General features: G+C 40.2%; 1 protein-coding gene across 5 annotated transcripts in view; it reads left to right on the forward strand.

Moving 5' to 3' along the window:
- The first annotated feature begins 3,055 nt into the window (after positions 1-3,055).
- The window catches only part of LOC129179488 (single-stranded DNA-binding protein 2), a 77,466-nt gene continuing 54,743 nt past the window's right edge, over positions 3,056-25,778 (forward strand). The window contains exon 1 of one of the 5 annotated variants that reach the window (XM_054772773.1): positions 3,056-3,367. In XM_054772773.1, the coding sequence (XP_054628748.1) occupies positions 3,312-3,367 (56 nt within the window). In that variant the 5' untranslated portion in view covers positions 3,056-3,311. Of the gene's footprint in view, positions 3,368-3,429; positions 3,567-3,591; positions 3,857-25,778 lie in introns of those variants that run through there. The other 4 variants (XM_054772776.1, XM_054772777.1, XM_054772774.1 and 1 more) reach the window with 4 other exon arrangements.

A 25,778-nucleotide genomic window follows, 5' to 3' on the forward strand; every position in this document is an offset into this window, starting at 1 on the left:
TAGCATTGCTATGTGAGCTGCAGTGCTGACATTACTGTTACGATGGTGTTTGTCGCTCTGCTGCCGCCTGCTGTGTATTTGCTCTCTGTGCAGCTTCAGCCGGTGTGGGTGGGGTCCCCAGCACACACCTGCAGGCAATCTCATCAGGCACCCTTCATATACCCAGCGGCAACTAGGAGCCAGTGCCAGATTGTACTCCTTGCTACCTGTACCGCTTCGTCCGGCTCCTTACCTGTTCCCCGCTTTTTGGCTCACCCTTGTACCCTCTGCTCAGAACTATTTCCTGCTACACTAGTTGTTGTTCCAGCTCAGGTTTGCCTGTAGTGCTTCTCAGTTGTATTCTAGTTATTTCCTGTCAGCCTCCTGCTGACAGCGTTTTGTGTTTCTACTTTTGGTTTGTGACTTTTGCTGATGTTGTACTTTACCCCGCTTGGGACACTTTGTGTTATTAAATACCTTTTGTATCTATTTTTGGTCTGCTTCCTTGCGTTGGGATCCGCCCCTTTTTACAAGTGGCTTCTCCCACTTGTGACAATTAAATCACATTTTACAACAGACTATCATAGGTTAGCCTGTTTGCTGAAAAAAACAAAAATCTTAACTATAAGATGAGGAACAAAGCCTGCTTTAAAATTTGTTTTTTCCTTCCGTCAACAACAGCAGAATAGAGAGCGTTTGCCAACTCTAATCATGGCATACTTTGTGACAACCGCCGCTGCTGACTACTTTTTACTCTTACTCTCCCCAAGCAGAGAATAATGTTGCTGGGTGCTAGGCAGATCCAGCTATCGTGAAACACTAAGCCATTCTCAAAGCGTTAGCATGTAACACCAGTGCTAAACGTTTTACTGACAAAATAACACTGTAATAAAACAGTCACTTACAATGTCCGCTCTCACTGTGAAGCCCACTGATGGGTTGGCTGTATCTTTCAGCACAAGACTTGTGCTCCCCATTGAGCTGGTAAATTCAGCATCGTCCTCGGGTAAAAAAAATGCTGAGTGCTAGCTAGTTAGTTTGGATTTTTTGACATGAAGTTGTATGATATCCCCATCAGTAGTGTAGTGCATCAACTGTGACTTTCCCCCCAATTTTCCCCCACTTCCGTGAGCCGAGTTCTGGTTGGTTTTTGTTGTGGAGGAAAGTTGTTCCGGCAAGTTGTTCCGGAAAGTTGCTGGGATCTCTTAAGTTAAGCGTTTTGCTTCTCAAAACAATATACATTCAAAAGAGTAATACATTTGCGTCACAAAACTGTTCCACATCCACAAAAAAGTCAGACCGCTCAATCGCTTGCCGTTATTTTCTCTCCGTTCGCATCACTGCGCGCTGCCGCATGGCCATTATGTGCATGTTATGTATGTATTCCAGTTTCCATGCGCGGATGAAGACCACTGCGACGCAAGAGAGTTAGTTAGCGCATGTAAACACTTAGAGGTCTGACTTTTTTGTGGGAAACAGTTTTGTGATGCAAATGTATTACTCTTTTGAACGCATATTGTTTTGAGAAGCAAAACGCTTAACGTAAGAGAGCCAGTACTACTTTCCTCCAGAACGAAAACTCAATAATTTTGCCTGCCTTCACATATTGCCGTGCGCATGCGTGTCTGTTTGCATCATCTCTTGTCACCAAACAGGCAGGAAGAGGTTTCACTCTGTGCATTGGTTCAGCGCCTAAACGCTTCATACAACAATGTTTCCTAGAACAACGTCGAGCAGAGTGTCATACAGTCGCTTTGTCTCTGTGGGGAGGCACGGTCGCTGGCATACACACACAGCAAAAGAGCAGACCTTTGTGAGGGGCAACGCAAGGTAACGTGGTAGAAGTTAAGAGGGAAAAAGATGTTTGCAAAGCCAAATGCCAAGTGCGGGAATATTAATAGCGAGCAAGGTGAGCTCATCAACACGAACAAGCCAGTATGCCAAATTTATTTGAAAGTGATAGCAACTTAAAAGGCAACCAAACAAACTTGCACACCTCAAACATATCCACCTGACCCAGTTTTTCCATCTGAGAAAAAAACTACACATTAAGCTGCAAAGCTGCAAAGTCTTCGTCCCAACTTTTAACACTCACTGAGATGTTTGGTCTGCAAAGTAAATACAAACGTAACAGAGCAAAATTGTGTATGTTCACAGAAAATCATCACAAAAGAAATGCTGCTCTTTAATACATTTGAAAAGCCAGCGTTTCAAGAAATGCTGCCAATGTTTGACAGACTGTACAAATTGCCTGTGAGAAAATACATGTCACAGACGCCAATTCCACAACTTCACAGAGTGAAAGATGACATATTAAAGCAGGGGTCACCAACCCGTCGATCGCGAGCTACTATTTGATCTTTGGGACTTTGCCGGTCAATCGCGAGAGTATTAGAAAAAAAATGTATTATTACATCAGTGCCCTCTCCTCCCGGAGAGTGACCAACAGGCATGTTCACGACCGAGACCACGGATCTTGGTCTCAAAAATGTTGGTGACCACTGTATTAAAGGATATATTGCATTATTATCATTATCATTATCATTATTATTATTATTATTATTATTATTATTATTATTATATTCCAAAATGTCGTCTCGTCTGTGAGTGAGGTGTCTGAGCTGTTGTCAGTCATTGCATTTCTGCTACACAAACTACTGTTTCTCCAACGTGCGATTGTTTACACTTCTACCTCCCTAACACTTCACTTATCTGACACTGTTGTATCACAAATTCATTCTCTCACATGTGAAAAACATGTTTTCTGTGTGTACAAAAAGCTCTTCCTGACACGTGTTTGTATCAACATGTGTAAATAAACACAGCTGTGAAGAGCATATGTGCAAACTGTTCAAAGAGTATGCACACCCCAATGTGTGCGTGTGTGTTTGTATGTGCGCGCGCACAAATAGGTAGTGGGTGTGATTGTAAAAAGGAGCAGCCAAAGCCAGTCGTTGGACGGTTTCAAATTCCCCTTTGCACTGAGAGAGGAGGGAGGTTGTGTGTTTGCGTGCGTATGTGCGTGTGCGTGTGTGTGCGTGTGTCAGGAGAGCCTTTCCAATCAGGGAAGAAATGACAGACAGACAGAGCTAAGAAATAGAAAGCAAAGTGGTGAGACAGACAGGAGAGGGAGTGCGGGAGGCGGAGCTTGCCAGGAGGGGCGTGGCGAATGTGTTGTCACTCACCAGCGGTTGCCACTTCTTGTGGGCGGTCTTGCCAGAAGCGGCATCCAATGGGAGCGGACGCTGCTCGTGTCGCCATGGTGACGGGGCTGTGCCCAAGGAGGTTGTGATGGTTTGACAGGTGCGTGACAATCGGAGCTCTCTGCAAGCATGTACGCCAAAGGCAAGAGTAGCAACGTGCCGTCCGACAGCCAAGCCAGAGAAAAGTAAGTTTTATTTATGGGGGAGGAAACCGCTGCTGGTGGAGGAAGGGGGTGGGGAAGGACGTGAGTGAGCAGCCGAGCACAGGCACACACGTAGCCGCGGCATGGAGCTCTCTGTTCGGGCTTGGAAAGTTGACTGCTTGCTCTAGTTTAGGAAAGAGACAGTTTGGATATGTTTTTTTCAGCTTTTAGATAAATTGAGGTACAATTCACTGCGCTTTTTTTTACCTCCTGTATTCTATCTCCTCGTCCAGTCCAACTTCTGGTCTCATACTTAAATCAATTCAGGATGTATTTTTGCACAGTCGTTTAAAATGTTGTGTACCTTATCAACAGTCTAGTTATACTTGCGAAAGTGAAACTAGACATTGTGCCTGGATGCATAGGGAGCTGGGAAGGAAGTGCGCGCATTCAACTGCTGCATGTACGGCTCCGATGGGTGCTTGAAATTCTTGACAATGCTTTTTTGAATTATAATAGTATGTTTTCAAGGTAGGAAAAGACCACTTGATTTTTTTTTATAGTGAAAAGTGCTTGGAATTACATGTATTTTGTTTGCAAAAATATGTTGACTGAATAGTTAAGCGGAACAATAAAACAAATGGACAGCTTGAATATTATTCTTGAAAAGGCTTAAAGTGGCTGAATTTGAGTTGGCGTTTTTGCATGTGGTTACTTTTCCAAAGGAAAATCTTTGTCTCTGAATATTTGTGCATGAGGATGTGCGAGACAGCCCGTCAGTTCTGTCTGCACACTTTGAACGGTGCAAACTACATATTCCTTATAGATTAGTGAGGTATCCATGCTTTCTTTTTGTATGTACAATTTTAGAGTAGTCACTGTACTGCTTGAGAAGCAGTATAGAACCTGATAATAAGTCAACACACAGCCAGTAATCTCTAGGTAGCTGGCAACACAAACTTCACAGTGAACGTGTCCAAATTGTATTCAGAATGCCAGCATTTTGTGTGAGCATCATTGTTATCTAGCGCTGCCTGAATCCTTTTGGGCATAGAAATCACGAGAGCTGCACAGGTTGTTACTGGAGTCCTCTTCCACTCTCACTACACGTTGACATCATGGTTGCCACAGGTGCTCAACTGGATTCAGGTCTGGAGATATAATTGACCACTCCATCATCTTCAGCTTTCTCAGCAAAGTACTTGTCATCTTGGAGGTGTCTTTTGGCTTGTTATCATGTTGAAAAACAAGGGAGGGCATTCATGTTTCCCTCAATGAAACGCAGCTCTCCAGTGCCGGCAACACTGGAGCAACCACACTTAGAATTATACTGCGATACAAGCTGTACGTTGACTACTCTAAAGCATATCCACGTTAATTTTTTTTTAGTTTGGTGCCTTGATAAGTTATAATAAAATGGTTGGTGAAATGTGAGGGGTGTACTCACCTTTGTGAGGTATCTATCTTGTATTTAACTTATCAAATATGAGCATATAAGAGTCATAATCTCACTTCTGCCTCAAATGACTGCTCCCTGCTTCTTTTGTGCAACTTGTTTTGTGGTGATTGTCATCTCCATCCCTCGAGTCGTGAGTTTTCTGTAGGACTAATTGATATGAACACGCTGTTGTTAAAACACAACAGGTTAGCGTATTACATACCACATAGTGGGAATCAGATGGGATCGAAGCACCAAGAAATGATAAAACAAGATGAGACAATAGCTTTACCAAAAATACTACCTTCACAAATATATTTAGTATTTATTAACACTGTCAAAGAGTTGTTAATTCTTATAATTCTTATAATTATTATAATGATTAATTATTGTTGTTGGGGTAAATCATTGAAAATGCTGCTCACAGAGGAATTCTACACAACGGCTGGACATTCAAATGGTTGATCAAATATGTCAAATCCATCAAGAAAAGAAATGTCAAGAACACAGTTGTTAATACTTTGGAAGTTTTTTAAGGCCCCAAGCAGTCTCCCACTGCTCTCTCCTCCCTCCCCTTGTGAGTGGGAAAGCTGTGAAGCCTGACGTCAGTTCCCTCGTTTTCTTTAGCCTCATAATCACAACCAAACGCTGCACAGTGTGGTATTATAGTGATACTTCTGGCTAGTCAACTCAGCTAGCTCCTCAAGATTAAACTCTAAGTGCAATCACTTGATTGAAATGCAATACGATGGTCCCCAGGATCTTGGTATCTTTCAATAAATGTAACAAATGTAAAATGTATCTAAGGGAAACTTTTCCAGACAATGAGGGTTCCCTTTCATGATTAAGCACCAACATTCTTGGTTAAATAAAATTTAAAAAGTGGAATGGCAAAACAGGGCCTAGTGGTTAGCATGTTGGCCACACAGTCAGGAGATTGGGAAGATCAGGGTTCAAATCTCCGTTAGGCATCTCTGTGTGGCGTTTGCATGTTCTTGCTGTGCGTGCATGGGTTTTCTTCCGTAGGTATGAATGTGAGCTTGAATGATTGTTGTTGATTGTGTCTATACAGTATGTGCCCTGCGACTGACTGGCGACCAGTCCAGGGTGTACCCCGCCTCTCGCTCGAAGTCAGCTGGGATAAGCTCCAGCATACCCGCGACCCTAGTGAGGATAAGCGGCATAGATGGATGGAATGGCAAAACACAAAGGCAACTGAAGTCCAATTCATATAAATTAGCCAATTTCAACCAACTTTGTACACCAGACTTTTGCTGGCACATGTCAACATGTGAAAGCAGCCAAGTTCATCAGCTCAATACACCAACTCAGAAGGTGCATTGATGCATAGTTACTGATACACTAATTTTACCACTATGGGGAACCTCAGTCCATTAATATTTCTTTATTAATACGTTGTAGTTCAAAATGGTCACCCTTTGAATTTTTCTCTGTTAATATTTACTCTCTGTGTCGATTGCTATAGTAGCCATCCATCCATTCATCTTCTTACGCTTTTCCGAGGTCGGGTCGCAAGGGCAGAAGCCTAAGCAGGGAAGCCCGGACTTCCCTCTCCCCGGCTACTTCTTCCAGCTCCTCCCGGTGGATCCCGAGAAGTTCCCAGGACAGCTGAGAGACGCAGTCTCTCCAACCTGTCTTGGGTCTTCCCCGAGGACTCCTACCGGTCAGACATGCCCTGAACACCTCCCTGACCAGATGCCCGAGCCACCTCATCTGGCTGCTTCTCACCTTATCTCTACGGGAGAGCCCAGCCACCCTACGGAGAAAACGCATTTCAGCTACTTGTACCCACAATCTTGTCCTTTCCGACACTACACAAAACTCATGACAATAGGTGAGGGTAGGACTGCAGATTGACCTATAAATTGGCCACTTGGGGGAGGCTCTAGTCCCGGATGATGGCACTCCACCCTTTTTGGGTGAGATCCGTGGACTTGAATTTGGAGGTGTTGATTTTCATCCCAGCCGCTTTACACTCTGCTGCGAACTGATGCCATGAAAGCTTACAGTACACTTCTGACCTTATTGTGTCCTCAGCACATTGTTCAGCTATAAATTGTACTAATCGACAATCCAAATGACCAGATTCACCATTTTTAATTTTTCCCAAAAACAAAGGCGGGTGTGTGTCATAAATATGTTGTAGATTTATGATAATGGCAGTTGTAAATTAACAGGACATTGGCCAAGACCCCAATTTTGCACCGTTAAAGTGTAGTCCCACGCAATATATCTTGAAGCTAGTTAGTTTCTTCGTATGACTATAACAAATCCAAACTTCATTTGTACAGTGTTGTAGAGTATGGTTCTTTTATGAAACTGCTATAAACCAATGATATTTTTGTTCTGTCATAACTTGGCCATTTGGGAGTACGGGATTGGTGGAGCGCAAATACGTGCCATTCGGTCCCTGCACAACCGGAGCAGGAGTCTGGTGCGCATTGCCAGCAGTCAGTCGAGCCTGTTCCCGGGGAACGTTGGCCTCCGCCAAGGCTGCCCTTTGTCACCGATTCTGTTCATAATTTTCATGGACAGAATTTCTAGGCGCAGCCAAGGCGTCGAAGGAGTCCATTTCGGGGGCCTTAGGATGTCATCTCTGCTATTTGCAGACGACGTGGTCCTGATGGATTCATCCGGCTGTGAAGTTCAGCGTTTACTGTGAAGTGTGAAGCGTCTGGGATGAGACTCAGCACTTCCAAATCCGAGGCAGTCGGAAAAGGGTGGATTGCACCCTCCGGGTTAGGAATGAGTTCCTGCCCCAGGTGGAGGAGCTCAATGTTTTCAGTTTTCAATGTTATGCACTCCAAGGTCAACAGTTGATGTATTGAACTATGTGTGACACACGGTATTATAGCAGTACTCATTCATATTCTTTATGTTAAGATTTGAGCTTCTAAATGTTCATTTCCATGATTTCATGGATTTGTCCTGATCAAGTTCATGCAGAATTTACATGTAAACACTTCAATCATTTATGTCTTCCAAATGTATGCGTTTTTTACATTTATTCTTTATGCTGCTTGGTAAGTGTTGGTAACACAGTCAGTTTTACATGTACCGCTTTGGAACTAGAATGACAGGTGTTTTGGCTGCATTACTTGCTACGTGTATAATTTCCTTCAACTTTGAGATTTATAATTGTATGCTGAAGTAGGAAAATGTTTCTTTCATACTGCTGCTTTCATATAACTGCTGCTGCTCTTTTTACTGACACCGTGTAGGTCACATTTGTGCCGTAATATTGATTTAATACATTTATTACTCAAGATCCTCATGTTGAGTATCATGTTGAGGATGTAGGGCTGCACACATTCACCTACTTATAGATATTCATGCTGTTGAATAAATAAAAATCATTCATTTAATCACAGTGGACGCACTGCACATAACTTATACACTCCTTTACACCCCAGTTAGCAAATACATTGGGCCGAAGCCGAGAACCACCGTGCACCTAGCCTCGCCCAGCTTGCTTGCTAACTCAAAATCTAACCTGGTTAAAGCTTTGTGTCAATCACAATTGAGCGTAACTGTCTTTGTAAAATAATAATATTGTATACAGCTCTTGGTGAATTACATTTTTTTTACATTACAGTAGGTTTCCACACTGATCAATGCGATTGATTGGCTTCTAATTTGTACTGTGCAAATCATAGTTGGCCTTACATTTAAATAAGTCCTCTGAGGTCATTGCAGAGTATGGTGTTATCTGTACATAAAAAATAAGTAAGAAAGAGGGAAGGTTTATCTTGTGTGGCGCTGCTAGCCTGTGACAAAATAAAGGACTGTCTGACAAGATGGAAACGCAGCGAAAGGCAAAAGGCAGGCAAGGGCGAGATTAATTTCGCTCTTAACAAGCAGCCTTGTTTATCAGTGGTGTGTATCAGAGAGGCAGAACGGGTCTGACTGCTACTGCTGAGCCGTTGTTTCTCATTTCTGCTGCACAGTGGGCCATCAAAGAGCGAGCGAGGGCGACAACAGATTAGAGAGCGAGCGAGAGAGAGGAGAAGAATGGGCTGGGGTGATGGAATTTGCTGGATCATTAGTTCATTGCATGTAGTGTTGACCTCAGGATATGGACCTGTGCAGCTACACATATACTGTACATGCATGTGAAATCTAAATGCATTTGACCTCCATCTCATATGATTTGTCCCATGTGTCCTTGCTGCAGATGCGATGCACATAAATAGTCTCTTTAAAGTAATTTACTGTCTGCACAATCTGCCTGAGAATTTGAAAGAAACTAAAGCAGACCACATTTTCTTTTTCTTAACATTATAGTCTGCTTAATAGTCGTCTTAATAGATGGTTTTAAAGATGGTTTTAAAGATGGTTTTAAATGCCAGCAAACCTCTTTGTTCTTGATGATAAAACAAACACTTTACGGTAGAAAAAAAACCCATGAGGTACTATTAAAGCAATTGCTCATAAATGCCCACAAATGACCTTTATTCGAATTATAAATGATCGTTAGTGGTTAGTGTTACAGCCACAACAAAGGCACAACAGATGACGTGAATGTCGCCCTGATCAGCTACATTATTAAACCTGGCCATAAATCTTCCATTTATGAGGACCATAATGTTCAGTTTTTATTGGATCTGTTGGCGAGAGGTGTTGATTTACTTTAGTGCTCATTTAGGAGGTTGTAATTTGATGTAGAACTGCGCAGGGTGTTACTGAGAGGTGTTCCTAATATTTTGCCCCCCCATATAATGGTCATCAAAGTGGCGCCATGAGCATCTAGCTTTCCATAAACAAAGAACTCCAAGATTTCAGCTTAATTGACAGGAAAGCTGCTGTCAAGTTGTCATTGGCTGCTACAGCAACCGCAGGCTGACTTTCACCACACTGCCTTTAGCCTCTTCTTCATAGACCCATGTGCAGCCAAAACAATGGCTAAAAAGCTTTACTACTAAGGAAACACTCATTTCCATTGTCATTATTTTCATGTTGTGTTTTATGATTGATTCAAAGCTGATGAGATATTACTACGAGTAAATGATATACAGTCATCCCTCATTTATCGTAGGTAATTGCATCCAGGCCCGGCCGCGACAAGTGAATTTCCGCAAAGTAGGATTCACTATTAACAAATTGAATATTTTTGTAGTTAGAGCATACAAAACCTGTTTATAAATTTCTAGATATGATTTTATTAGATCCCTGCAGACATGAAATAACACCCCTATAGTCACTTTTACTTTCTTTTTTTTAATTTTTATTTTTTTTATTAGCAGGTTCAAGGCGTGGTGGCATCAAATAGATGAAAAGCAGCCCTAAAATTTAACACAAAAAGCCGATATTTCGTTCAAAAAATGTGCATTAACTGCTGACTTGAGACAGTTTGTGTTAGGTGTCTCTGGAAACACGGTTGATGGGAGGGAGTTCCACAAGCTGGCTGTTCTTGGGATGTAAGAAGAAAGATGACACTGGGTGTTGGACTTGGGAATATTGACTGCGTAGGGGTGACTACTCGCAGAAGATCGAGTTATGCGTGCATTTGTTGTTTCATCGGGCAGGATTTGATCTATTTCAATTGATGGTTTCATGAAGAAATGTCTGTAAAAAGTGCAAAAGGATGAAACTTTCCTCCTATGTTCAAATGGAAGAACTCCTGCTCTGAGTGGTTCCTCGATTTTTAGTAATAGGAGGGCTTTCCTCTGCAGCTTGTCTAATAGTATAAGTGCTGTGGTGCCTTCTCCACTCCAAATAGGAGAAGCATACTCCATAAGTGGTTGTATGTATGCCTTGTAGATGGTGATTCGTGCTCGGAAAGGGAGGAGGTTTTTAGTTCGTCCCAGTATGTATAATCTCTGAGCAGTTTTTCTCTTATTATTAACTGTAATGTTCTGGCTATGGGATCACTGCACGGATACAAGAGACGGACGCCGCTTTAAACATAGCACGCTACCAACCTAACTAGTTAGCCTCCAATGTATTTATTGTAAACTTAAGAAAGGGTTTCAAACGGACTGGGGAAGAAGGACAAAGTAAGAAGTCAAAAATATACCACTTCCACACAGAATGGGAGGAGAACCTTTTTTCACAATGCCATGTCGGACATGCCATGGCTGATTCCATGCAGTGTGAAGGTAATCTAATGTCATGTCATGTTTCATCAATGTAACATTACTGACATCGAGTGACTAGAATACTACATATAACTTATATATATTTTTGACTGATTATAGTCCATAGTCAACCACAAAAAAGCAGTCATTTGTTAATTAATTTTTGAAAAACACGACACAGTGAGGGAGCGATGTTCGAATCGTGATGTAGCAAGGAATGACTGTATACATTGGAACCTCTAAAGCTGAATGCCTTCTTAGGTTGCATGACCTCACAAAAAATCTTTCATCTGTGTCTTTATTTGGAAATACTGACCCTCTAAAAAGTTTCATGGGAAAATACTACACTGTCTTAATGCAACTTTCCTGACTTTGGTCCATTTTGAGTCCTTGTGTTTATTTCTGTTTGGTTATCATGAACAGTACACCCAGGTTAAGTGCTTGTGCTTGTGTACTATGCTCATACCTAACTTTGAGGCTAGTGAAGTGTACCATGCTTGAGCGTGGCATGTTGGCCACGCAGCACTCACCCTAGTCAATAAAAACTGGACTTTTTCTGGCAAGTGTGCCCAAGTATCGCACAGATAGCTCACTGTGCGTACTGCCTTAAGAACAGTAATGGCATTTATTTCCAACTCATTCCTGATCGATTATTGACCATTATTTTGCATTTGGTGTGCATCCTCTGCCTAAAAAAACATATTTGCCTGTTTTCCCTTTTTGAAAATTTTCAACATCTATCAGAAAACAACATTGCATTTACAATGTCTTATGCTTTTGTACACTTGACACCGTAGGAACTTACCTCTACATGGCCATTGGAGTCCAATAATTAGCCCTATGGGGTACATATAATGGAATTCTACTCTACCGCAGCTTCTGATTGTATGAAGTGTAGATGTACTGTACATTGTGCGTCAATGTATGAGGTTGTGAAGTCTTAATATGTGTTTGATTCACTGAACAGTCTTTGTGGCTCTCGGAGAGCAGCAGATCTGGGCTCTTCTCTGTCTGGCAGGCTGTACCTGTGTTACGGCCTGCACTTGATTGGGATTCTGAGTGACAGTACATGACCACTGACTGTGTACTGCAGTTGTTTAACAAGTTCAACAATTCCTGTCACTGACAGCTGATGGACAAAGTGCACATAGTTGCAGGTTTGTGGTTCTGAGTGAATTACAGTATATAGCACAAGCATGACTTTTTTTTATGACCGTGCATCATACAACCTGAGGCACATGCCTGTGCCCATTTCTAACATTTGAAGTCATTGTTTTATCCAAATGATCATAAATAGTTGTCATTAGTCATAGTTAGGGGCCACACGGTGGCCGAGTGGTTATCATGTTGGCCACACAGTCAGGAGATCTGTAAGACTTGGGTTGGAATTTACGTTGGGGCATCTCTGTGTGCAGTTTGCATGTTCTCCCTGTGCTTGCGTGGGTTTTCTCCGGGTACTCGAGCTTCCTCCCACATTCCAAAAACATGCATGTTCGGTTAATTGCCGACTCTAAATTGTCGACAGGTATGAATGTGAGTGTGAGCGGTTGTTTGTCCATATGTGCCCTGCGATTGGCTGGCGACCTGTCCAGGGTCGCCCAAAGTCAGCTGGGATTGGCCCCTGCATACCCCGGCGACCCTAGTGAGGACAAGCGGCATAGAACATGGATGGATGGATAGTCATAGTTAGGTCATTGTTGTTCAGCTCAGCTACCTTCCATCTGGTGGAGACCTAGACACATTTGTGGAGCTGTGCATCAGCATTCCGCACACACATACAAATGCAGACACGCAGCTACTTCTGAACCCGAGACACCTCCGAATTCTGCCAGGAGGCTGCAATTGCAGCATAGCGCAGACCGAAGTAACGCATTGCATGCTGGGAGTGTTTATCTTACAGAACAAATTCAGGCTGCCACTCCGGCTCTGTCAGAGTGAGTCACATTACAATGAAATTAGAGCACGCACACACACACACACACACACACACACACACACACACGCACACACACACACACTGTATGCTCACACTGGCCTGTATCAACTGAGCTCCTTTTGTCTGTACAAGCTGCCACCTGATGTAGGAGTGTTTTGTTTGTTTACTACATTTACTGTCAGGGTCATTGAGAACAGAGGAGTGCTGTGGAAGATCAATACCCAAATCTAATTAGTTGTAACATAATGTCTATTCATCAATTCTGCCTTTACAACGATTATAATGCTTAGTTTTAATTGATTTCATTATTATTGTGGTATATATTTTTTATGTTTCCTAAAAAGGAAACATTAACATTGTTTTTTATACTTAGGTTAGTTGTTTAGATGAAGGACTACTCGGGCCAAATGAAAAATAAAGTAAAAAAATAAAAGCACTACACAAAGTCACAGAATTACACAAATAGGTGTCATTTTACCAGAAAATATACGAGAAGACTAAATCATAAGTCATAATTGGGGCTGTCAAATGAATAAAATTATAGTATTATACTATATAATATATATAACACATATTATATATAATCTAATATATAATATAATATAATATAAAATGATTAACAATTAGAGTTATAATAATCCATCCATCCATCCATCCATTTTCTATATCGCTTCTCCTCATTAGGATCGCGGGGGTATGCTGGAGCCTATCCCAGCTGACTTCGGGTGACAGGCGGGGTACACCCTGGACTGGTCGCCAGCCAATGGCAGGGCACATATAGACAAACAACCATTCATACTCACATTCATACCTATAGACAATTTAGAGTCACCAATTAACCTAACATGCATGTTTTTTGGATGTGGGAGGAAACCCGAGTACCCGGAGAAAACCCAAGCACGCACGGGGAGAACATGCAAACTCCACACAGAGATGCCCAAGAGAGAATCATCTTCCCGATCTCCAGACTGTTACTGTGTTGGCCAACATGCTAACCACTAGACCACCGTGCGGAGTTACAATAATAATAATTATTATTAAAATTATTTCGTACCAAGATCTTACTCCTTCTTAGGCACAAACCAAAAAAACCCACAGCGGTTTGGGGAACGCCAAAAATCGCACCGCCAATAAATCATAAGGCCGGTTGTGACCTGTGCAATAATTATGCTGTCTGATCAGCATCTTGATGTGCCACATCTGTGAAGTGGTTGAATGATAAATGCTCATAACACGGATGTAGAAAGGTTTGGGAACAATATTTGAAGAGATATAGGCCTTTTGTGTACATAGAAAAAGTTTTGGATTTTGGAGCTCAGCTCATGAAAAATGGGAGCAAAAATAAAAGTGCTGCGTTTATATTTTTTGTTGAGTGCATATTTGCAAAGTTTATAAATTGCAGCAGTTTGCAATAAATTAATGTAACACAAACAATTTAAATAACTCAACATATTTAAGATTAAAATTGGTCACTACTGGTCGGTACTAATTTTTTTAATCGGTCATTTCATTGTCATTTTTTTTAATTGATCATCTGTTGAAATTTTAACAGCTATGTATCACCCACTGTTGTCTCTCTAATGAAATTGACATTTATTATGTTTTACAGTTTTTTGATACAACTGTAATGGATTTCATTGTCAAGCCGTTCATAGGATAGAGCAAGCTGTCCAGCTAACTATTTAGGCTTCAATTTTGTTCCATACTTAAGAAAGTGTTTTAATAGTGGGGGGAGGACAAAGTAAGAAGCCAAAAACATTCACTTGCATACGGAAAGGGAGAACTTTTTTTTCACTTTTATCACGTGCCATGGATGACTCCATGCAGAGTGCTAAGGTAATGTACTGTATGTCTAATCAATGTAACATTACTGACGCATAGTGACCACAATACTACATGACTTGTTTTTTAATATTATTTAACTAGTAATAGGCCATAGTCAACCACAAAACAGCAATCATTTATTAATTAATACATTTTTGAAAAAACAAGAGTGAGGGAGTGATGTTTGAACCGCGATGTAGCAAGGGACAGTAGGTATATTTTACTTGCAACGTTTAAAGAAAAACTTACATTTTTCCATAATTTTTAAACTGTACAAAAGAATGAGGTTGAATAGTTCCAATAGTAACTCATAACAAGTGTCTGTCAGTTGTGAAAGTGACAGTTGCAAGCAGGCCTCAGAAGGTGATATCTGATGGTGCAGTCTGTTGTGTTTGTTTGACCCATCCGCCTAAAGCGGCGGGCCTTGAGGGAGAGAGCGGTATTAATGTGTGTGTTGGATGACAGCAGTGTTTGCTACTTCATAAGCCCATCTGAGCTGTCTGCTTACAGCATTTTCCCCATATGTTTCATCCCTCATAATCAATCTCCATCTGTCCTCCATGCTGCCTCTATGAACAGGAATGACAATAGTCAGTCATTATTACATACTGTAGCTCTCACTGAACGCTTGTAAACAACTGTGATAATCAACAATAATGACTTGAGAAAACAAGAGTTTTCTTTTATAAACCATCTATCCAACGAGTGAATATTCGGTTTGGATAATGTCTTCTTTCTATACTTCTTGCCTTGTGTCTTCATTGTTGCACGCTGACCACACACAGTAATGCCATAAGTGATGGCAGCTTACTAATACAGCGATGGAACACATTTTAGATGCTACATGTCTTTTATCTGTTGACATCCTGATAGCCTACCCGTATTGTAAAACAGAATTACTATCAAAGTTGCAGCCTCCTATTGGAGGTGTGTGCTGTGTTTGTGTGTGCTTCTGATGGACACGAGCCCAAGTGTGACAGACTGATGTGTCAGTCAATGGACAACAGCCTGTAGGTGGGTGCTGTAAGCCTCGGGGGTCCTTGCGAAAGGATCAAGGCAACAAAGCGCCAGCATCAGATAGTATGTGACGAAGAAGAGGAGGGAGAAAAGGAGGAGAGGCCCCAGCATCCTCAAAGCCTTTTGTCACACCTTTGAAAAGGCCGTTAAGTGAATTTATCAATGTTTGTCCCTTGGGAACTCATGGGTGTCCTCAAGTGCTTCTGTTTTAATTAGAACTCCACCATTACACTTCTTCTTCCCTCCACTTTACCTTCTTTTTTAATATATTTAATTGTCATTTGGCACTGTAAAGGAACGCCTGCAATCTTCCAATAAGAAGACTGCACAGTAGGTGAGACAATCATGCTCACTTTTGTTGCCAGTTAAGTCTGATAATAGCTGTGTTGTTAGTGGTAGCGTTTGTGGTTTTGTTTGGAAGTTTTGTGTTGCATACTGGTGACACAAAATGTGCACAGCTTTGCTCTAAACCGCAGCGCGCCAGGGATGTGCGTGCCCTCGGAACATTTACTGTAACTTGAGCTCCAAATGTGGAAAGAACACTCACACTAACACTTTCAGTCTGCAGTGTTTTAGGCACATGACTTAATTTTGTTTGATAGAAACAGAAATTCCAATTTCCTCTAAAATTGCGTATAAATGCCAAGTACCAAAGAAATATTTTGTTTAACAGTGCAGAACGTTTTTGGTATGTTTACTGTAGCAGAATGTAAAAAATAAATCCTGAAAAAAACTATTAAGTGAAGTTTATACATTTATTTAACAACACATTTTATTACAATGGCAAAAGAGGACACTTTCATTTGATTATTATTTTGGTGCACATTTTCTTGTGACAAAGTTCATTATTTCTGTACAATTAAAGCTTTATATGTAGTTATAATTCCAAATGTTTCAAACAAGATCACTCCAGATACACTTTTTTGGACTAGTAAATCAGATATTCATTCAACAGTACTGTGTTTTACATGCGCCGTTTTTCAACCAAAAATGCTTTTCTCTGGTTAAGGGGCACTTTGCTGAAAAAAAACTATTCCACAGGGGGTAGGTACTTGACAACCACTGAGCTAGAACAATGGTATCACTACAGTATACAGCTATTGTGCAATAATCAATATGGTGGAAGAAAACAGTATAAGATGACACTGAAAAAAAACCCTACATATAATAATTATAAAATAATAATAATCGTGATAATAAATAAACATACATATAAATACAAATAGAAATATATGATTATGGTTATGGTTATGGTTTAATTTATTTTGAACATGTATACAGTATACATTGAATGCTTCATGTTCCAAGTCAGTTTCACATGTTCGAAAAGGAGTAGGAAGAAGCAAAGCTTATTTAATCCTACCCCCTCTCATATCACATCAATTGCTAATACATGTACATACATATGTATCCATACAAATGCACACATACGTATGCATAAACATACACGTACTGTACATATACACACATATATACACATACTGTGTATATACAACACATACTTACGCACATATACAGTATACAGGTACACATAGTATATTTAAAAACCTTTTTTTTCCTTTTTTCTCCCTTTTCCCTCTTCCTTTTCTTTCTATCCTTTCCTTTCTCCCCGTTGATATCCCCATCCCCCAGCTTTGGTGTTGCACTGTGAGTGTCACTGAATATAGTTACATGAGTTCCTCGTTTTATTTCTTTATTGCGCTGGCCCTTGGAACAATTATATCGAGGTCACTGTTATTGAATGTAGGCTATATCCTCCATTATCATTATTGTCATAGTAATGTGATCTTTAATATGCATCCAGATCGCCGATATCTTTTACAACAAGCACTCTTGTTTCTCCTGGACCTCCATTTAGTTTGACGTAGATTTTACCATTGGTGCTCCAAGTGCCTTGTATCTTTCCCTGCTTCCTCAAGTCTCGTGCTTTCTTGGCGATGTCGGCATTGCGTTTGGTCAGATGCTCATTCATGTAGACGTTTGTGCCTCTCAGCTTCTTTCCCTGTTTCAGCAGTGCAGTTTTGAATTCCCTGTTGGTGAACTAAATGATGACAGGTGTGGTGTTGTTTCTGCCATGGAGTGGGACGCAAGTGTCGATGCTGTTTATATGTACCTCCACCTCCATTGTTTGTAGGAAGTTAGTAATCTGTTGCTTTATTGAAGGAACATCTTTTTACCTGGGTGTAGTTTGGAGCCGTGTGAGGACCATATCATTCATTCGTGCATTCTGATCCATCTCGTCAATTAAGTTTTTCATTTACTTGTGATATTCTCCTTTGCTTCTTTCTCTTGCTCAAGGGTGGTCCGAATCCTTCGATACTGCCTTGATATCATCCTGAATGTTGATCTCATTGCATAATGCTCTATTTTCTTCTTACCCTTCTTAAGAGCAGCACGCAAGACAGCTTCCATAGGGTTTATAGCCTCTGACGGTAGAGCGCAGGGAAGCGTTGTCTTCCAATAATGCCCTGATATGATCCTGCAGAACCCTAACACCCTTGCATAATGCTGTATTTTTTTAGGGATTTTTGCTTCCTTAAGAGCGGAGTGCAAGGCAGCATTCTCATTCAATAATACCTTAATATCATCCTGCAGAGCCTTGATATCTTCCATAGGGTTTTTAACCTCCTTAAGAGCAGCGCTCAAGTCCGCATTTTCTTCTTGCAATTCCTTGACTTCTTTTCTTACTGCTTTGATAGCCTTGCTCAGTGCTCTATTTTCTTCCATAATGTATTTTATAGCCTGGCTCTGTGCCATATTTTCTTGCATAATGTATGTGATAGTCGTGCTCTGTGCTGTATTTTCTTCCATAATGCTTGTGACACCAATTATTGACAACCGTGATTAATTCATACAAGCTGTTGTAATTACTTTTAATTTCTGATTCCAGAAGCGATATATCCATCCTTGTATTTGAATTTGATTTAATTGCAGATTCTCAATTCCTTGCATTATTTGTAACAGAGTAATCTCTGGTGCTTTCTTCTTGAAAAAAATCTTTGAATCCTGGAGTTGTTGTTTTTTTATCCGAGTCTGCGTTCTCTGGTGTTTTCTTCTTGAGAAAATCTGGTTGGTTGGGGGATTCAGCAAGCAGTGCTGATCGTGTTCATGAAGTGTAGTCAGGAAAGCACCAAAATAGTTAAAATTTGCAGTATCTTCAACAGAGCTATTGCCATACACATCCTTCCCAGTCGAGGAAAAAAAAAAAAAAAAAAAAATATATATATATATATATATATATATATATATATATATACACAGTATATATACACAATGTGTATATATATATTAAATATATAAACCATAATTAAATGTAAAAATACACTTTCCTCTCATTTTTTGCCACATGTAGGATAATGTGGACGTTCACATATATTTTTTTAGGACAAACTACTCTTCAAATTCATCAACATGTTTTTTTTGTTGTTGTTGTTTAAATCTGTTGAACAATAGTGAAACTGTTAACCTTAATACTAGTCTAAGTTTGAAGACTAGCCTGTCCCTGCAACCATAGTGCTAAAACATGCATGTTAGCTTACCTGAAGACTGTCAATTCTGTATAGTTTGTCTATATGTGCCCTGTGATTGGCTGGTGACCGGTGAAGCTGTCGAAATGAATGAATGAATGAATGACAACCTGAGGAAGATGCAGTTTCTAATGTTTGTTTTCACACATTTATCTTGTTAGCCGTGTCCCTCTGTACCAGCCGAGTACTGTGTGAGTATATATATGTCATCTTTCACCAATTAGTACCAGTCGAGTCTTCTGACATAGCTGCTGTGCCTCTCCCTGCCAGACAACTGCTGCTGATTCCTCCGTCATTGGTATGCAAGCAGCGTCGTCCTGACGATAGCGCAAGGTTAAGCATGCATGACGGCTGGGCTTAGAAAATCCTTAAAACGTACAGTACATGCTACCTTTTTTCCTGTCCTCTCTGCATTTTCTCCATTTGTATTTCTACACCCATTCTACACTCCCCATCTTCTTTGTGTGTTTGAAGTTCAGCAGAGTTCTTCAACTGTATCGTCCTTACTTGACTGCACAGAGGTGTCTGTCCTCCAATCCCGATTAAATCCTTGATGAGATTGTAAAAAAAGCGCATCACCTTGTCAAGGTCTAGTTACTGTTATTTCTCAGCTTTATAGAAAAAGAAAGATGTTTTAGCAGTATATATCTGGACAGGTATAGATTCCCCCTGACTCTTGACTGTTAATCTTTCCATGACATTTTGGCCAATTTTATGCTTCCAAATTTGTGGGGATAGTGTGCAGTGGCGTCTGCTGGTCTTTGAAACAGGGCAAGCTCATTGGAGTCTGACATACAGTACATGTAATATGATTTTAGCAACGCTGTCTGCTGCCATCGTGGCTGGGCTAACTAGCGAGCTACTCCTCCCCAAAACTCAATAACACTGGAATTATGTAGTTTATTTACAATGTACCGTATTTCTCGGACTATAAGTCACACGTTTTTTCATGGTTTGGCTGGTCCTGCAACTTGTACTCTGGAGCGATTTATACATGTTTTTTTTTTACACTGACAGCCGTGAGAGAGCACTCTGGGCTTGTGTGCCAGTATCTGCTACTCCTATCACTTCTGTACCACTCAACATTTACAATGTAAACATCAATTTAAAAAGACAACTGAGAAAGATGGAGCACAAATGCCCCCAAAAAGAAAATCACATTAAGTAAAGTAGTTATGTTATGTTTAGGCTATAGTTATTTGAATAACTGTTAATATGTTACAAATAATAATAATAATGATAATAACAATAATGTTAACATACCACCTATTCATGTTACGTTAATAGACGCCTATTTAGCCTGTTGTTCTCCATTTTATTGTTATTACTATAACTTGCCTTTCCAGGTGAAATGTCTGTTCTTGGTCTCTGATTTTAGAAAATAAATTTCCCCCCAAAAATGCCACTTATAGTCCAGTGTGACTAATATATAGTTGTTTCTTCTTCATTGTGTGTTTTGGCTAGTGCGACTTATACTCCGGAAAATACGGTAGTATGTACAAAGCAGTGTTGTTTTTCCTCAACGATTACAATAACAAAATTATTTTGTTGACAAAGCTTCTTTTCATGACGAAAACGAGACAAGCTAAACATGGTTCTTTGATGACTAAAACGTGACGAGTCGTGAGTGAGTTTTTGTTGAAGAGACGAGACTAGACGAAACTGTTAGGGGGTGGTCTAACAGATGTTTGAAATACTATGACTATTGTGTATGTAATCTTTCAATCAAAAACTAAAACATAACAATGCAACGTAGCTTAGCATGCAGCGCACTTCCTGCGCAACACGCCGGTGGCCATTGACGCGGGCAATGGGAGCACTTTTGGTGGGAAACAATGCACCGATTTGTGGATGTACTTTAAATATAATCCATCCGAAAGAGAAACTGAATGCATTGTGTTGAGATGTCAGTAAGCGTGGCTGCAACACGCCAAGCGACACCTGAAGCTCGTCACACTGATATTCCTTTGAAGGTAATTTACAGCTACTTAGTAACTCGCTAATTGTCTTGTGATAAAATTCATAGTAAGCCTTAAGCTTTCCACGTAAGTCCTGGTGCAAACTTAGTGCTAACTTCAGGCTAAAGTTAGCTGTGTTATACTAATGTCAATTCATTCGTGTGTGTGTGTGTTACTTTTTTTTTTTTTTTTTTTTTTTTTTTTTTTTTTTTCTGTGTGCAAAATTTTAATTTGTAACAACTTAATTGTTTAAGTTAGTTTCAGGGGGACTACGAAGAGGGAGGAGGTTGAAGGGACAAGCCTGTCTCTCACACAAACTCACGTACGTGCTGTATAACTCAGCCAATGAGATGAGAGCGGAGGCGGTGCCCCAATAATCAGCCAATGAGAGCGTGAAGCGTCAGAAGGCGTCACCAAGCGCTAAACAAATCGAATTTCTGAACTTGCACCGACTTGACGCTTTACGTTATATGGAATTTTTTTTTTTTTTTTTTTTTTTTTTTTTTTTTTTTCTTCTCTTTTTTTCTTCTTTTTACCTTGATGCTTGTTATAAAGCAAATTTGGAGCGACCGGACCGGAGCAGGAGGGGACAGAGAAGAAGAGAAAAGGAAAAAGGGGGGGGGGGGGGCGAGAGGGGACAAAAACAAAAAAAAGAGAGACAAGAGACAAGGACAACAGCAGCAACAACAACAATTGTGACAGAACAACAGAAACATACAGAACGACATCAGCAAATAAATGTCCGTGACAACTATAAAGACGAACAAGGATAAAGGACAAATCAATATCAACAACCACAATGACAAAGCTGTCAATGACAATCAGACATAATAGCAGTCATGAAATGATGAACTATGACAGTGATCACAATGACAATACTGCATTGAAACAGTCGCACACAATAGCAGTCATGAAATGATGAATTATGATAGTGATCACCATGATAATACCGCATTGAAACAGTCACACATAACTGTAGTAATGAAATGATTATCCATGATAGTGAATAGAATCAAAGTTACTGTAATGCACATCATTGTAAAAAAAAAAAAAAAATACATATACACACATGTGTGTGTGTGTGTGTTACTGTTGCGTGGCTGTAGAACATGTAGGGATTTTTGACCGGACAGCAAGCGTAATGTTGAAACGTGGATGTGGAGGGAAATGTAGCATTTCAGACCTGCTGCTGTTCGTCATGTGTTTTAATTAAAACATCATTTAGCGTCATGTTTTGCCGTGTTTACATTCAGTGACGGTGTGGCCATCTCTTGGTGTGTTTATGTTCTGTCAGCACGTTGCGATATGTTAAACAGGCGGAGTTTATGTGCTTTGTTGTCATACGTAGAGTTTGCTAGTTTTGGGCCATAAGCCACAAGGTCAGTGACGTAATGCAGTCCTTACCATGGTGCGCTTGCAATAAAGTTGGGATTACACACGTAAAACAAACTCAGCAGTACAGATACATTATAATTTTGGCCATTGCTCAGAAAGAAAGAAGAGTCAGAAGGCTTCAGTACTGTGTGGGTGGTTAATAAGCTATCAAAACCTATTTTTGTTTTGCTTGTTTGATTGTTAAGGCAATTCTATTTTTTTTTTAACATGCTAGTATTTTGTCAAAATGATGTGCTGAAACACATGATGATGTGCAGAATAACACGCATTATATGTTTTTTTAAGATATGCTATACCTACATTTGATTTTGTATTCACTTGTAGATCTTTATAGGGGTTGTACTTTGTATACAGAGGTAAAGTAATTGTATCCCCTCTTTGTTTTTTTCCCTCCAATTTCCAAAACCATCCATCCATCCATTTTCTATACCGCTTCTCCTCTTTAGAGTCGTGGGGGCACGCTGGAGCCTATCCCAGCTGACTTCGGGTGAAATTTCCAATACTTAAAACATATATATATATATTTTTTTTTTACTAAAACAGAACTGACTAAGACTATACTAAAACGTCTTTTGTTTTCATCGACTTAAACTAGACTAAAACAGCGTAAGTTTTCCTTGACTAAAACTGGACTAAAACTATCACTTATAGAACAGACTAAAATGTGACTAAAATAAGAACCATTTTTGCCAAAAACTCTTAAGACTACGACTAAAAATAAAATGGCTGCCAAAAACAACACTGGTACAAAGTGAGAAAATAGCTGTCGAACTGAATCGCTGTGAAATAATTCACTCCGGAAGAGACTTCACGGCTGCTCTGACTGCTGAATCTGCGTGACTGCGTCGCATGTGGTGGGGCGGGAGCGGTATGGTCACTCAGCTCACTCCCATGGCTGCTGTCAGTCAAAATCAAGAACTCGCCTGAACCATAGCAACCACCCTGATCCATAGACCTCAGCAAACCCGGAAGTGACGTTTGCCGTTTATCAGGGTCTTACTTTCTCGCTGTGAGCTTCCATAGCGTCCGTGCTGCTGCTGAGGGAAGAGAGATCGCGTCAAGAGAGCAAACTCACTCAAGTGCAGATTATTGCTCAACATTGTCATGAAATTAAGCGCAGCCTAGCGCACTTTCGCTGCAGTTTTAAGTCTACACATTTAAGTGTAACAATGCATATTTGACCAAGTCAACTATGAGTACCACTACGCTACCAATGTTCACCTAGTTTTGATCATATCATATGCTGTTGCCTGGCGTTTAAAATGTGTCAAAAAATGAGTAGTTGCAGCACAAAAACAAATACATTACTGTGCATGCTACCATAGCGGCAGTTTTATCAGAATGGTATCCAACAAAGACAAGTTAAGTAGCGCTAAAGTATTGTGTTGACATCGTCATAGGGTGTCTGACCGGTTCACTATAATGGATGACATCGGTCACATTGCAAACTTTCAGTTCACTTCTTCAACAGTATGGTGTGTATAGTTGGGTAGCTCTTCAATTATGGAAAAGGTTCTTTTCTCTGTCTTCTTTTTCATTACGTTCATTTACACTGTTACATTTGCAGCTAATTAAAACAACTTTATATTACATTTATTGATTGCTTTTTTACTTTCAAATCCAATAGGTTTTAATAGCATCCCATTCTTGCCTTTGATTGCTCGAAAATGCATTTATCTGTTTTTTTTTCCACATTTATTGTGTCTCATCTCATGGTTTTGCTGTTCAAAAGAATGAAGCTTCATTAGGATTCTAAAGAAAGTAATTGTAACCCAAAGATTTAGAGTAGGGGAATCCTCACATTCATCTTCTTCTCCCTCCGGGTGATGTTGGGTTTGCTTCTGATTGTACCATGTTGCATTGCGGGAGATGGACAACATGCGGATGGATGTGTTGATTTCCCGTTAGGATGAAGGTTAGTCACAGCCTTCTATTAGAAGAACAAAAATGAAGCATCGCTGTGGAATGATGGATGTTAAATGAAAAAGGTATTTAACCGAAAGACAGACAATGATCATATAACACTAACATCCTAACAATTCAGCTCTTTTGACGCAATGTCAAAAATGACATTTAGCAACTTTAAGTAAAATTTCATATGGATAATTTCTTTCATTTACTAGAATCAACTGAATGTGAATTGCTGTGTTCGTTGACCTTATGAGCCAAAGTTCTGCAGAATTAAAATCTGCATTCTGAGAAGTAGCAGCAGTAACGGATTGAGGACAGGGCCCTCTTACAGGCGAATTGCTTTTTTTTAGGTAATAATGGAAATTTCAATAATTATTTGCACAGTTGCTGGTGATCATACCAGTGTAAAAATAAGTTAACTACTGAACCCTCAAACAGCTGGTAAGGATTGTGGATGATTCCAAAAAACTGCAGTTTTCCTTTAAGACAAGCTGGGAGCAAGAATGAATGTGCCTCTCGTATTTTTTTACTCAGGACTTGCACGACGTCAGCTGGCATCGCAAAAGAAGCGCTAAAACACAACACGGTGAAAACACACACATACACACACACACACACACACACTCACAGCCGTACGAGCATGCTCAGTTAAAGTAAACTAACCCGGCTAGCTTCCATTCACGCTCCGTAAGAGAGGAGTTTCTATGTTTTTTCCCCAACTTTTGCCGGTGTTTTGACATGTTTAGCTCAGGAGGGTGCTGGTTAGTGTTCGTTAGTGTGATGAGATTCCGCAACGATTGAGTGGTCCGCCGGGGAAATACTTCCCCACACGATTGTTCCTTCTCCTCACGATGACAGCATTTCATTCGCGTGTTGTGAATTTCCGCAAGATTCCTCATTTAACAGTAAATTCTGTGTTTATTGGACAATTTTGCAATTCCATCCACGATTCCGTTAACGCGGAAATCATAGGGACCTAAAATACCTTTGATGCTCGCTGAATTTAGATTTCCTGAGGTGCTTCTATTTCTCCCATGACATCATGCTGGACGGTAGAGCAAACATAATTTTTGTTAGTTTAGAGGTGTATTTTTCAGCTAAATTTGGTCAAAGTCCATATTGTAAAAACATAAAACATGACTAGTAATAATAAGAAGAAGAATTGCTAATTGCTAACTCATCTAACTGCATGGCTTTGTTGAATCTAAGATTTACTGCAATGGTGTATAGACAAACTTGAACAAGGAAATCGCTCCCAAAAATCATTTATGCTCTTCCATGTGTGAAATTAAACAAATTTCCCTTGAGAGGTGACTCAATCTAAACAAATCAATGAAATGGAACTAAAA

Source organism: Dunckerocampus dactyliophorus, chromosome 4 (assembly GCF_027744805.1).
Source record: "Dunckerocampus dactyliophorus isolate RoL2022-P2 chromosome 4, RoL_Ddac_1.1, whole genome shotgun sequence".
Taxonomy (NCBI): domain Eukaryota; kingdom Metazoa; phylum Chordata; class Actinopteri; order Syngnathiformes; family Syngnathidae; genus Dunckerocampus; species Dunckerocampus dactyliophorus.